Source organism: Sturnus vulgaris, chromosome 10 (assembly GCF_052056855.1).
Source record: "Sturnus vulgaris isolate bStuVul1 chromosome 10, bStuVul1.hap1, whole genome shotgun sequence".
Lineage (NCBI taxonomy): Eukaryota > Metazoa > Chordata > Aves > Passeriformes > Sturnidae > Sturnus > Sturnus vulgaris.
The window spans coordinates 15,987,657-16,002,380 of record NC_142252.1 but is presented as its reverse complement, the minus strand read 5'-3'; the positions used below and the strand labels follow the sequence as shown (position 1 = coordinate 16,002,380).

Genomic DNA, 14,724 nt, shown 5'->3' with positions numbered 1-14,724 from the left:
AAGAGGACTAAACATTCTGGCTAAGAATAAACCTTTCAAATGCAGCAGGGTCAGGAAATAAGGGTGAGTTTTACACTTCACACCCAAGACAGGCTAAAAGACAAGGATAAGAACAAGGAGCAATGGGACCGGCAGCAGGAAACCCCAAACCCAGAATGTATGATTTACACAGAGAAGGAAAAAACAAGGGGCTGTGGAGAGTTGAGCAAAGAATTCTGTACAGAATCAGTATCTAGGAAGGTTAAAAATACCCCTGAGAAAAAGCTTCTGATGTGGCTGCAAAATATATGTAAAAATACTGGTATTTTCCCGTCCTGGTTAACTGTGAAAACCAGAAAATCAAAGTAGGTCCATCAAATGCCAGCTGGGATGATATCGAAGGGGAATAAACACCTGACACAGAGGATGTGACATTCGTTGGTGCAGCAGAGAAACAGCAGGAAGAAACACTGCAATTCATGTAAGTTTTAAAACTTTATTTCAAATACCCATGGTTTCCTTTTATATTATCAATGTGCTAGAAGTTCACACTACTGGCAGAATACAGGCGATTTAAAATATACAATATTCAGACACATTTATATGTAACAGAAATTATGGAATGTATTTACAGACATACAGCATGGGATGAAGCTTTAAAATCCTTTACTCTATTACTTACACGTTTACACTGTTTTCAGAAATAACAAAATTAGATCACTTTGTAGAACATCACAATATCTATACAAAAGAATTTTTTGATGTCCAAATTCACCTTACAAGTCCTCTGTTTCTAAAACAGTTTTTCAAAGAACCATTTATAGTCATAAAGGGGTAAGAATACCATTTGCCATCCTGTTACCAAGAACAAGAGAGGTGCTCTGGCGCTGTAAGGAGTTGTCCCTGGTGGATTTTAAGCAGGGGGCGGGGCCTTTACAAAAGCCTCTCCTTCAAAGGGGGGACCCCTAGCTGCTCTCCCCTGGCCCCCCAGTGCCATTAGGGGCTCCCGAGTGCCTGGGCCACTACACCTGGAGTGTGTGTCCTTGCAGAGCCTCCGACACTGCTCAGGGCTCGCCAGGTTTGAGGATGGAGTGTGACACCGTGGAGTCAGTGTAGGAACACCAGCAGCGCCAAACACTGAGGTGGATCCCTCCCACATTCTCCAACACACACAAATGCCCCGAAGAGGAAGAACCGTCTCTTCTTTGCTTTAAAACACAGAATAGAACTTTATATATGTTTTCTTTCAAATACTCTTCTCATGGGATACAACAAAAATTGCACGTAACTACACTGAAAAATCCTAACGCATTTTGCAAGACAGAACTGAAGTGGGCTTGGTGTAACACATTAAGTAAACCGTATAATGAAACTTTAGCTTTGGATTTTTGTCCTTAGCACCCGGACAAGATATAGTGCTTGCCAGCCTGAAAATATAAGATTACAAATGTCAAACTAACGCAATTACCTACAATGAAACTGCCAGAGCGAATGTTGCTCATAACAAAGTACCCGGTGCCAGGGACCCTCTGCCTCCTGCCGGCCTCCAGCCACAGGTGGCCATGAGCCACTCACGGCTCTGAGCCACACAGGGCAAGAGGAAATGGCTCTTCCTTGAAGGTCAGACTCGAGCCCTCACCCCATTAAAAACTACGGTTATTAAATGACAAAATGTCCACCAACCAGAATACTGTTAAGTTTCACTTTCCCTAAGTGCTGGAGCAATCACCACACCCTCGCAATTCCATGAAGGGAATGGTTTTCTTCAAACAGGGGTTTTTAGCCCATGATGGGTTGTGCTGCTAAATGCAACTGTCCCTGTAACAACAAGTGACCTGATGTTGGAAACCAAGATGAAGTCAGTGCCTCCCTCTCTCTCAAATTACGTGCAAACACACCAGGAACACTCTGTCTGTGTCTGTGGTGTTGCCTGCGAGTGGCAGCATCTTCCCCCCAGCAAACTGCAGCAGACACTTCAGACACCTCTGTGTAACCCTGTGGGAATCACCAACGCCCCTCACCAATGGCATTAAGTGAAACTTAATTAAGTAAAAACTACTTAAGGGGGCGAGAATGCCTGTGTGGAGCTGCTCTTCCTGTGGGTACTGTGAGTTCCTGGCATTTCCATTTCCTGCAGGGCTCAGGGTATTGTATTTGCCCAGCATGAGGAGGTTTCTCTTTGCAGCTGGGCACCCTTAAACACCTTCCAGCTGGTCTTCTCTTGGAATGTGACTAACCAATGCCGAAAAGAAGCAACTGGAATAATTATGAGAAATAGGGGATTCAACAACCCCCACAATGGCCCTTCAAAGAAATACATGAAGCAAAACAAAATAGAAACAAAACTGCAAATCAAAAGGGAAAAATGCAGCTAAGACCAGTCCTTGGCAGCTCCCACAGCAGGTTTTATTTCTGCAAAAGTGACTTTTAGCTAATTTGTTGCCATTTCTTCTTCCTTTATCTGCATAAAATGCTCTCGGTGTATTCTACTTCAAATATATCCCAGACAAAATATGGCTGATGCTTGGAGTTGCTTTCAGAACTTATGTACCATGTATTAATAGCATAATGTTCAGGGATGCTTTAAATTGGGCAACACCTGACAAAGGAACTGAGTTGGTGGAAAGCTGGATTTTTGAGGCCTTTTCGTGGCGGGGGGAAGTTAACTGATCTGGTAGTGAGCTTGGCCTTGTCACTAGGACCAGAGCATACATACATATGTCTTTATTTTGCATATCAGCTTTCCAGGAAAATGCAAAATTTGTCAGCTGCCTCTCCCACTTCTGTAGAGTGATTTTTCATTTTTATGTTAAGGAATGAGGAATGAAGTAATAGCAGTTCCGTAAAACCAGCACATCTCTCTACATAAACTCCAACTAATAAAGAGGTTTACTGAAAGCCTTGTCTAACCCTTCAGAGCTGCCTTAGCTGGTAGGGCTTCTAATGACCAGCAGGGCAGGCTGGCACTGTTCCCACTGCAGGGAAATGCATGGGATTCTGGTGATCCCATAAAACCACTAGAAGGGGATGTGAAGACAGGGGCAATCTCCCCCCACTGCTGTAGGAAAAGTGTTCAGATAAAGACATGCTAAAACCCAAACAGAAAGTGAACCCAGAAAAAATGCTGATAGGATTAATCCCATTTGAATAGATGTGACTTAGTATCTTTTACTAAGGTGTTTCTGGCAGAGAAAACATGCAGTAATTTTTCCACTGGGGAAAAAAAAGTTTTTTTGTCTTTGACTTTTAGTAATGAGGACCTGCCAAGTCAAGTGACAAGTCTGTGAGGTTCAACCCTGTTATCAAGCACAGCAGGTTAAGATTGTGTGATGCAATTTAAAAAATATTTTAATAGAAATAGCCATTCTTTAGAGGCAAAGAAACTCCATTTCTTTGCACCCTGTGGGTAAGGAAAGAAGTTTAATTCCTTGTGTGCCCACTGCAGCAACACCCTTTTTTTTTTTTTTTTTTTACGAATTCCCCTAGGAATTGCTTTCCAAACTCTAAATCCATTTCTTCATCCTGCAAGGTCAGTTTCTACAGCTGGCTCCAACAGCCAGCCACTGGAATTCCCTGCCCTCCTCCCAATGAACTCTCATTATTTTAAATAAGGGGCAAAAATATTGGTAATAAAAAATGTTACTGGAAACTGTTGTGATCTCCAAAAAAAATGGAGAAATGAAATAAAACATTCCTGTCAGGAATCACGGAAACTCATTTCCTTAGAACAGAGCTCTGTGTGTTTGGATGCACTGCATGGGCAGTAAAGTCTTCAGGTCCTTCTGCTTAGCCAAGGTAACCCAAAAGGTCCCGGAGGTCTTTACACAGCAGACAAGTGGTGAAGTGGCTGCTGCTTTGGGGGTGCCAGCTCCAGGAGCGCCTGGACAGTCACAGCTACCTGTGTCAAACCCTTCTCTTCTAAAATATGCAGAGGCAAACATAATTGCTCCTGAATGGGGAACAAAACAAAGACAAAAACAAAATGGATGAAAACCACTCAACTGAAAGGAAAAAAAAAATTAAGCAAAAGGTGACTGAAATATGAAATGTTATGGACAGGCAGCACACACACATAGGGGTAGGACATGAGATTTCTGCTTGTGACAAAGGAACCATGACCTTGATTTCTCAAGAAAGGTGGCCTTGGGCTAATCTCTTGTGTTCTTTTAATACAAAACTCTACAAATAAGAATTTGAAAAAGGATTGTGAGAGAAAAGGGGAACAGCAAATTGTCTTCCATCTCTGCCCTCACTGAGATGGCAGCAGTTTATGAAACTAAAGTAGATGAACTTGAGGAGGGCAAAGCTTTGCTTCAATACGATCAATATGCTACAACAGAGAGCAGGAGAGGAACCACAGCTTCCTTTCCAAATCACACCTCTTGGAGACAGTCCTCCTGTTCAGCTACAGCTGTGAGGGAAGCCCTGCTGGGGAGCAGGGAATGAGTCACTACCACTCACTCAGGTCCCCAAAGTGCCCCTGCTTAGTGGGCAGCCCCCAAAATCATCCTGAGGAATAACAGTAATACGCAACATGCAAAAAGAGGTTTCAAACTGTTTATTAATAGTTGTGCTATTCTCAGTCTAAGATGTTTAAAGCCTCATCCTACAGAAGTCCTTGGCACCTCCTGGCCATCCTCACTCTACAACAGTCAGGATACATGTCCAACAGTTCTCTGTATCCACAGAAAATAACTCAAATGTGTCCTTCCTATAGGACTACAGAGACTATTTTTCATGTGTTATTTTTACATCAACTGGCATTTCTCCACTTCTTGAGTCTTTACTGATTTTTGAGGTTAAAGAAATCCTTCAGCACAAACAGTGGCAGCCAACACTCCTCCCGCAAAGCTTCGAGCAGAGAGAAAACAAGTGAGCCCCGACTGCAGTTCTCACAGAAAGCCATATGCTCAGGCTAAAATACATTTTGTTTCCAGCAAATGTATATTACTATGAAAAAATTGTGCTTTTTGAGAAAATACTTGTAAACTTGAGTAAATATGCCTTATCTTTTTTCTTATGTATGCAAACAGATAAGGGGGAAAAGCTCTGGAATGACTCCATACCATAGACAGTAATGACAAACAAAATTTAAAAACTGGAAGGCACTGTTAGTGTAAAACCCCTTGCAGCTTTTATCACAGTGTTCATTAGAAGTTAAGAAACACAGGAACCGAGTTCATTTTAGTTCATACCAGTAAGCAGTGCAAAAATAGCTTACTTAAAAAGAAAACAATCTCCCCCTGTCAAAAGTCCGTTCTTTACTCAGTGATGTTTGGCTTGGACAGAACACTTTGTGTGACTTGGACAGAAGGCAGCAGCTCTTACTTGCTCTTTTGATAAATACTCACTTCATGGTACAAGAGCTTGTGAGACCCACATAACACATTTTTACTGGTAGTGACCACATTTGCAAGTGAACTCCTGAGTACATTAAACTGTGCTTCAGAGGTGTTCCAGGTTATGGCTGGAATGCCAACACCACTTGCACTAGGCTTCCAAGCCATCTACTGCACTTGCAGATGTAACAGAAATTTATTGAACAGACATTTGGAACAGCCATTTCCTGAACACTTACCTGTCACTGGTCTCTGAGCAGAGCTCCCTGAATGGATCTCCACTCTGAGGAGACATGGTCTGTTACACACATGGGGAGTGCCCTGAAGTTCTGAGGTGTCCCTGAGACATTAAAGCGTTAAAGCACCAGGATGCTTTCCCTGGGGAGGGAAAGGCTGTGAAGCTTTATGGAAGACTACCTGAGTTTTGTAGAACAGTGAAGAGTGCTTGTGCAGCTGGGACTTATATTTGTGCAACTGCATGATACAAGTGTTTCTGAAAATGACAGGATAAGAGGAAGAAGGGAATAAGCATGGAACAAGCTTGGGTTGGGGTCAAGTGACCCCAAGATCAAGTGACAATTCAACAAGTTTTTGGTAAGTCTTATCCAGATCACAGTAAAATGCTATGACATTCTGTAGCACCTGACAGGATCATGAAGATATTTTCTTTCTGTTGTGTAAAACTTCTCTTAAAGCTGTTGAAGAGCTTAATTTCTCTGAAAGTTTTCTGCTTGAACTGTTACAAAGTTCAAGTAGCTCAGGATTCATTGACAATTGTTTTAAAAATCCTGACTCAAAGTAATACAGTGGAGGTCTATAAATTTGAGAAATCAAATGCTCTCAGAAGCAGGATAAAGGACTGGGGGTAAAAAACCAAACCAGTTAGAAAATTCTGTGGACAACACCAGACCATGTCTCCTAAGACTGTAAGATCGCATCAAGAACACTGACATTGAAAAAAATACTCACGTTGTTTAACATTTTTCATCAGATAATCCTCAAGCAATTTACCAAAGTGGTTGCATTTCCCATTATGCAGGTGGGGTACCAGAGGCACAAACTGACACTGCAGTTTTCACTACACCACTGGTCAGCAGACTACAGCGTGCACCACGTGTCCTGACCTCAGCCCTCGCTCGAGCCCAGGGACAGCACCTCCTCCCTTGGAAAGCATTTCATCTGCTCAACGTGACACAGCAAATACAAATGGGAATTGGGTCACAGATGGTGCTGTGGGTGCACCAAGGTGTTTGCACATCGTACTTGTCACCTCTGTCCCAACCGTGGGGAACAAAGCACTTCATATACACAGTCTTGGCAAAGGCCAGAATCTGCTCCCAAGCACTGCAGTGACGGAGGGAGGAAGCAGCACCATAACTATCCTTCACTAGAGAAAAAAGACCCAGCGATAGAACATACAGAGCGTTAGCATTAGAGTACAGTAAAACACCACAAAGCCCCAGAGCTGAACGGAAAGGGACACAAGACTGGATTCTTCTGAATCTGTCCCCAGGGAAAGAAGAGTCTCAACTGTTCTTTTAACGCTGAGGTTTAGCTGGAGAATGTCAGAAGGGGAACAAAGATTGTCCTGTCCAGAGTGTGTGAGCAGGAAGGGAAAACAGACAGAAAAAAAAGGTCAGTCAGTTAGCCATAGCAACATCCACGAAGCAGTTATCAGACATCTCAGATACAACCTACACATTTGAGAAGCACATCACAGCTGGTTAATTCTCACATAGAAATCTGCAAGACTTCCATTGCAAAGAACTCAATGTCAGTGTTTAGTGTTCAGAGAAGTGTCTGTCACCTCTCCGACTCCAACATGTAATTATTCCTTGTTGTTAACAACAGCAGTTTACACAAAGCCTTAGTGAAACCCATTTTTCTCCAGAAGTGAAGAGGTTACAGGTATCTGAGATGCTGCTGGCATTGAGTACTCACCAAAGTTCAGCCTCTACATGTAAGTTAATGAAAACACCAGGACAAGGAATTATTTATGTGCAACTGATACTTGAATGCAGCATCCTGCAGAAATATCTATTACTAATTAGAGTTTAAGAGTTCTGTAACTATTCCCATTGTGTGTCTCTTGTCTCCCTTTCCCACAGGTAACTGCTAATAATCAGTGAAATCTAGATGCATGGATCAACCTGTTCAGCTGAGGGTTTCCTTTGATCCAACGGCTATAAAACCACCAAAGTCCTGCAGAAATTGCTGCTCTGCTGTGGTTTGTAATTAGCCTTTTCCGAAAGTAGCCTTCCCCTTAAAAGGCAAGTATTTTTACATGGATCCATGCTTTCAGAAAGCCTATTATTTTTGTAATTAGAATGGAAATGAAATTAAAAACCTGCAGGCAACTTTTCAAGAAAAACATATTAGGCTGCCATGCCATTCTTACATACAGGTATCTTATGTTCACATCTCAATAGAGATGTAATGCAGACATGTGAGAGCAGCTTTGGAGTTCATGGGGGCATTTCACTAAGTTTTCCCAAAGAGAACCCTGCCCTGAACTCTTTCACAATAAAACAAGATATATGAGAAAAACAGGAGGGTTCTGCACAGTAGGGGTAATAGATGAAGCAGCAGGGGTTTACAGGGGACTTTTTCTTAATTGGCCTTTGTGTTTGTTTGGTTTTGATTGTGGGTCATTCCAGTGATCTTCTTTGTACTGTGATCCCATAAAAACCGTATCTTCATACTTGAGGGAGCTATAAATAGGGAAGCTGGTATGGAATTGCACAATGCCCCAGATGAATTTATATTGTGCAGTTCTGCTGGGATTGAAAGCCAAAGGTTTTTAGGGTACTAAAAGCAGTGCAGGATCTCCCAGAATTAATGATCACTTACAACTCCCTAGCTCCTTCCAACATGATTCACCACTGAGCCATGTGAAATTGCCAGGCAGCTCAATAAATAAGTCATCCTAAAATCCCAGTGGCTCAAATATCTGCAAGTGATCTGAAAACACCAGAAAATCCAGCATGAGTGACTCAAGAACTGCCTTTAGATATATCTGGGAAATGAGTCACAAGGTCTACTTCTCCCTTTCAGAATACAAAAGAAACACCAATGATCAGCAATGTAAAAACCCAAATCAATTAGTGCACTGTAAGGGAAATCAGGAAAAAAATAAAATGTATTAAAAACTATTTGCACTGAGACAGCTGCTGAATAAGACAAAATGCAAAGGACAGGACAGCATAAAACAAGATAACTGGATCAACAGGGTAAGATGGACTATTTAGTATGTGTCCCCTCCTAGATCTTACAAGTTTCAAAAGGGGACAAGGAAGACAGACTTCTACCATTGGTACATAACAAAAGAAGTAGGAACTCTGCAAAGACAGCTACCATCAGAGAAAGGCCAATAATTCTGTGACTTGTTGGTAAGACAGTAAAAACATTCAGGTGAGAGAATTATTGTGAAGGAACATGAGAAGCGTTAGGATAAAAAACCCCACACGCAAACCATCACCCAGATTTTATCCCACTTTTAAGCTGTCACATACCTAAAATGAGAAAATTTAGCTGATTTTATAGAGCCTGCCAGTTCTAAATACAGACTCGAAGTCCATCAGCTATTATGAATTTGATGAACAGTATTTAAGTGAATCTGTATGAAAATATAAAATCTATATACTACACACTGATAAACTATATCTGGCTTAATTTTGCTCTGGAAGACCATGCAAGGTAAGTCTGACCTATACTGTAGGACAGCTTGTACCTGAACCTTTTAAACTTTTAATCATTTTGTTTTAATCCAGTATTCTGAAGAATTATTTTCTGAAGCACCAGGCAAAACTGCATCTGAAACATTATATCATGACAGCAGAAATACACACCTGAGGCACTCCAATCCTTCTGCAAGCTTCCAAGAAATTCTCCACGTTTCGTCTGCACTTTGCCATTGTAAGTTTAGGCTGCAAAGAAGCAAAAGCCCACGGTGTTCTTAACTGGCAAGGTTTTAAAAGATTTTTATTTTTTATTTAAATAAAACTCTTAATAAATCTCTTTGCCAAAAACACTGCGCTGACATAAGCTCGTCTAATTCAAAGCAGGCTCTCCTGAAGTTTGCTTTTCTTAGAAAACCATCCCAGTTTTCAAAGCTGTTTCATGAAAAGCTAAGTTATGAATGCTGGATGATTTTAAAAAGGGAACACTTCTAAGTTCTGCAATATTTATATACACAATGTTATATAAAACTGGCTAACACTTTTAGTGACTATAGTATAATAATTTTTAAAATGTCTTTTGATGAAATGCACATCCATGGCTTCTATGCTGTGATTTCAGAGCAATTTCATGACATAAAGCAATCTAGAGTCTGTTCTGGATTACTGTAATGCAAAACTATATAAATATCAAACCATACTTCAATTAACAAAGGGGTAAAAAAAATAAAGGTTAGATGAAACCAAAAAATAATGTCAGAAAACTGGAAGTGATGCTTGCTGCTTGTCAGCCTCTTGTAAATATGTTAAATGGAGCTGTCTGAATTGCACTCACTGGTATTTTTTCAACTGGCTTTTTTCTGCAGTCAGCTTTCACACCTCTTCAGACATACCACAGCACAGGCTCTATCTTGTTCCTGCTCTCAAAGCTTATTCTCTTCTGGTTCAAGAGCCACAAGCTCCCTGCTCCTGTGAACACACTCTGGAGCAGCAGGCAGCAGCCTCCAGGTGTTCAACACTTCTGTAAGTGATGGGGTTTCTTCTGTCCCCTTCATGTGCTGTGTTTCCCCACCAAGGAATCAGGTTAAAGGCCAGCACTGGCTTCCTTCTCCCGAAGGACCAAGGGAGGACAAAGATCACACTGTGCCTGGGGCACGATGTGATGCCTCTCCTGCTCCTGGAGCCACGTGACTCCAGGCTGCCTCTTCCTTGGGATTCACATGACAAAGCCATGACTTAATTCCTAACACAAAACATTCAGCTGCTCATCAAACCAGGCCACTGAAAACATCTCACTGACACAAGTCTCCTGAGCAGTGGCCCCCTGCCTTTTCTTGAAATGATCCCACAGTCTGCCTACAACGTTGGTGTGTCCAGTTCAGACATTCTCAAAATAACAGGGCCATCTGCCTGGTCACATCCAGTCCCAGAGACACAACAAAAAGGACACACTTGGCAGCCCTGGAAGTGCCAGTTCAGATTCCAATCAACATGAAGACTCACTCTAAAAGAAGGATAAGTGAAGACTACATGCACATTTCAACTTCTTCCCCAATGAACAATCTCTGTTTTTTTTCCCTTATTCATACAATTTAAAGGTGCATAACAAGCAATCTGCCTGTCCATATTACTTTCAAGTAGCTGATCCTAAATATTTTCACTGAACTTTCTGACTTCCACAAACATAAACTGGATAAATAATCTGTTGTTATCTCACAGATTTTCACCTTTCTCTAATTCTGTGCTTTCCCTGCAAAACAGACTGCAATGCTTCCCTGCTTTCAACAGTCCCCTGACACAGCCACCTTTTTTTCCTGTTATCACAAAGGTATGACAGGATTTGTTTTGTTCTAGGAGATGCTGTTCTCCAAGTATTTTGAGTGTGTTCTGCTAAAATTCCTAAGCAGAGGAATTTGTAGTGCTGTGAAGTGGACACAGGAATCAACTTGGTCTCTGCCTGGCTTCCCTGTCTTGTGTAGTGGGACCCTACTTGTTGTAATTCCCCACTTTGTTTTCCTGAACTTGTCAGAGATTTTGATATTTTAAAATATCCTAGTTCAGTTTTTGTGCTGAACTGGCTAGTATTTCACTAGTTTTGAAGTTAATTTGCTTAGGGAGTGTGTTAGGGAGCACATGAAAATGTCAGAAGTAACTTCCTTTAAATAAAACAAACCCAAACAGAATTTCATTTAGAATTTCATTTACAGACCTTTTTTAAACAGCACAGATGGTTATTTTTTGTCATGAACATTCACTGAGGAGAATGCTGAGTTTAGTGTCTGTCTGTCTGGATTACAGCACTTTGTAGGATGTCACTCGGGACAGCTATAAAATAACTGGACACTTACAACAGCAGGGGAGGGCACGTGGATGCTGGGGACAGAGCGGGGCCGCACGTGGTTGGCCAAGTGGCACAGGACGACGCCGTCAGTGAGAGCCGCCCCGAGGTCGCTGGGCAGGGACACCTTCAACCTCGACTCGATGTTCTGTGGGAACCAACAGGGACACAGGGGGAGCTCAGAGCTGCCTTCTTCCAGCTGTGCATTCTGCACAAGTTTGTTCGAGGCAGAGCTCCTGCATTACAGCTCTGTCTGTCCTCATGGCATTTCCAACCAGCTTTCTGAATAACCCCAAGGAAAGCCCCGTGCCTTACTGGGGCCCAGGGCTGGCCACAGTCGGGGAGCAATTGAGTTCAATGAAGAACAGTTTTCATTGTACAGCACAGTGGACCAATACAACCATTACTTTTGAGTAATGGAAATCAGGATCTAGGAACAGTATTCCTAACCCTACATATTCTCAGAGAATGGCTCTGCCAAGGGAAGCGAAAATAATTGTCTTTGTGGGTTGAAGGACAACACAATTAACAAAAGTCAAGACAATATTTCTGCCTTTAAATAAAAACTGAACTGAATATGCTTGCTTATTTGGCATAAGCAGTCCTCTAAAAAGAAGGAAGCATTTGTTTAAGAGAATTAATAAAAATTCAATTCAGGCTTTCAAACTCATTTAAAGTGCTCTGTGAATGCCACTGAGTTGTAATAATGTATTTAAATTTTTAAGTATTTTAAAAAAATTTAAGCTTACCTGGGGAACAGAACAAGAGACAGACTACACAGAAAGAAATCTGAGATAACATAAGAGAGGGTCTGCAAACACCACCGAGTTTTGTTTTATCTAAGGTAACCTTTCTCCTTTAGAGAAAGGAGACTGTCCTTACTTCAACACTTCCTTCCAAAGAGAGGGAATTTTCTCAATCTGGGGTGCTTATGGCTTTTAAGATTAGCTTCAATAAGTATATTCTTATTTATTGGGAAAATTCAAACAATTAATTACAGCACCTCAAGAAATCCCTTCATGCTCTGCAGAAAGAAATCTGGGGCAGAGCAGAGCAGTACCTTAATGCCACGTGGCATTTCCAATATTCCTGTTTATTGTCATTGTACCTGAGCACAAACTAGTAGTGTGGTGCCCCTGGGCACACAAAAAGCATAAATATTAGAAACATTTGTGGCTCAAATGTTCTACACTTAACTAAGGATAAGGCAAGAATCAACAGACAGATCTAGAGCACACAAGGAAACCATGATGGCAGCATGACTGGCAGCAGTCTCTGTACTCCATCTGCCTTCCTGTCAGCTTTATAGCAAAAAAGAATTTAAAAAAAGACATTAAAAGGACAAAGTAAAGGCAACGTTCCAGGCAGCTCCTTACAAGTGTGAAAGCTGATAAGGAAGAAAGGAAGCACACATAAAAGCAGAGTTCACCAGACATTCAGGAGCAGTAGTCAACACAGTTTATTATACAGAATTTGAAGCTGACTTTATCTACTACAAACAACCATGTGAACACCACTGCACCCATCTGAAAGAAGTACATAGATTGTACCACACCATTTAATTTTGGTCAACTGTGCCCCATACTGGTTCAGTGAAACTGGTCCATAAGAGAAAGGCAGATTTAGCAGGGTCATAAAACGCATTTCCTGCTATGTTCACATTCTGGCTCCTGGCAGCACTTACCTTGCGTAGCTGCTCTATCAGCTCCAGCTCCTCCTCCCGCTGTTTGGAGTTTTGTCTCACTCGAGGATCTGCAGGATCATTAGCAGGAGACAAGGCACAGGTAGAGGATGAAGCAACAGCTAAAACAGCAGCATGAAGGAAAGGAAATCACTAAGCACAGTTTAGCTCTGTTTTGTTTGCTACTGCACCGCACAGAGTTCCAGAATGGGTACGTTACATTCCTTTTCACAAATCTCTTTCTTACCTTTGATTATTAATCAAACTAATGATCTACCAACCTAAAAGAGATTTTAACACAATTCCCTCACTGTTTAGATTCTGATCTTTCTGTTGGTTAACAGTCATGCAAAAATGATGACAAAGTTTTGCCACCTGGAGTATGTTGAAATGGTTCTGAAATTGCAATTCAACAGAAACTGCAATTCTGTTACAGGCTGCTGGGCAATGCAAGAATTATCAAGTTGTTGAAGGCTTGTGTGGCAAAGGTGTAAGTGCAGACCAGGATGAGCAAATCCTCACACTTCCAGAGCTATGACAAAAGAATATTAGACAGCTCCAAATAAAACCCTCTTTTTTCACAATGTATATGATGTCATCTGTCTACAAATGGAATTCTAAAAGTAGCTTGATGATAAAGACCTGAAGTAACAAAACACTGCAAGCCCCAGGTAATGCAGATGCCAATATAATGTAGCAAAACTAGTTGATTTCTGAGCTAGATAACCTACCTTTCTTGGCTTCATCCCTGACAGCTGTTCGGAAAAGGAAACTCTCAGGTCGCTGGGAAGGGTTTCTATAGGAAGGCGGGGCTGCATGGCCAGGATATGGAGGGGAAAGGTGGACTAAACACAAATGTGGAAAGGCACAGGAAAGGAAGGAGGAAGAAGGAAATGGTTAGAGTTTAAATAGGAAATGGGTACAGCAATGTGGTAATTAAAAAGAACAAAACAAAAATTATAATGTAATGATGACAAAATAAATTACAGCCATGCATGATAAAAGCAGAGCAGGAAAAGGCACTTCCAAGGACACTTGCATGCAAAGCACATTCCACATACCAATTCCAGCAACTGTTCTGACTCTTGCTGAATGCATCTGTGGGCCAAAACCTCTATGAAGGCCTAAACCAGCCAAACCCTGTGCTCTGCCTAAGAACATGCTTCATCCCTGTTGTCTCTTCCCTTGCGTTTTTCTAAGGACACGCAAGCAACTGGGTAAATTCTCACACACAGCAGTGCCACACACAGAGGTGGAAACAGATGCTCCCCTCTCTTCATAGGACAAATAAGCAAGCAGGCATTTTGATCTTATTTTTAAGAACTATTTTTGCTTTCCATGTTACCTGTCTGAGCAGTAGGTGAGCCAGGGGAGATGGTAGATCTGTCATCACTCTGTGAACAAAAACGTAAAAGAGTATGAGTGGTCCTAATCTGGAAAAGCTTTGACTACATTTCAATTTGCTATGTTTTAAGATAAGCTCCATCCATCTAAATGTGTTTCAGAAAAATAACCAGAAATAAGAAAAACCACTGTATGCTGTTTCCCAAGTCTTATCTCTGCAGAGACAAAGTTTTCCTCTTTTACAGAAATTACACAACTGCTTTTTTTTCCTTAGGAAAAATAATGATGAAACAGCACTGACTGTGCAATGACAGAACATTGTTAGCTCTTCCTTCCAACCCAAAATGAGAAGTGCTCTTTGCAAAG

General features: G+C 41.5%; 1 protein-coding gene and 1 long non-coding RNA gene across 28 annotated transcripts in view; one reads left to right on the top strand and one right to left on the bottom strand.

The window, feature by feature from the left end:
• Positions 1-461: 461 nt before the first annotated feature.
• Positions 462-14,724, bottom strand: part of LRCH3 (leucine rich repeats and calponin homology domain containing 3) — a 61,849-nt gene continuing 47,586 nt past the window's right edge. For 12 of the 27 annotated variants that reach the window (XM_088170411.1, XM_088170416.1, XM_014871643.2 and 9 more), the window contains 6 exons: positions 14,360-14,408; positions 13,746-13,859; positions 13,018-13,136; positions 11,344-11,481; positions 9,167-9,244; positions 462-6,906 (listed from right to left, as the gene is read on the bottom strand). In XM_088170411.1, coding sequence (XP_088026537.1) covers positions 6,706-6,906; positions 9,167-9,244; positions 11,344-11,481; positions 13,018-13,136; positions 13,746-13,859; positions 14,360-14,408 — 699 coding nt within the window. In that variant the 3' untranslated portion in view covers positions 462-6,705. The remainder of the gene's footprint in view (positions 6,907-9,166; positions 9,245-11,343; positions 11,482-13,017; positions 13,137-13,745; positions 13,860-14,359; positions 14,409-14,724) is intronic. The other 15 variants (XM_088170421.1, XM_088170425.1, XM_014871647.2 and 12 more) reach the window with 4 other exon arrangements.
• LOC148222676 (uncharacterized) lies at positions 6,882-9,348 on the top strand. The gene is made up of 2 exons (XR_015805594.1): positions 6,882-7,588; positions 9,089-9,348. It is a non-coding gene; the product is annotated as an uncharacterized LOC148222676 (long non-coding RNA).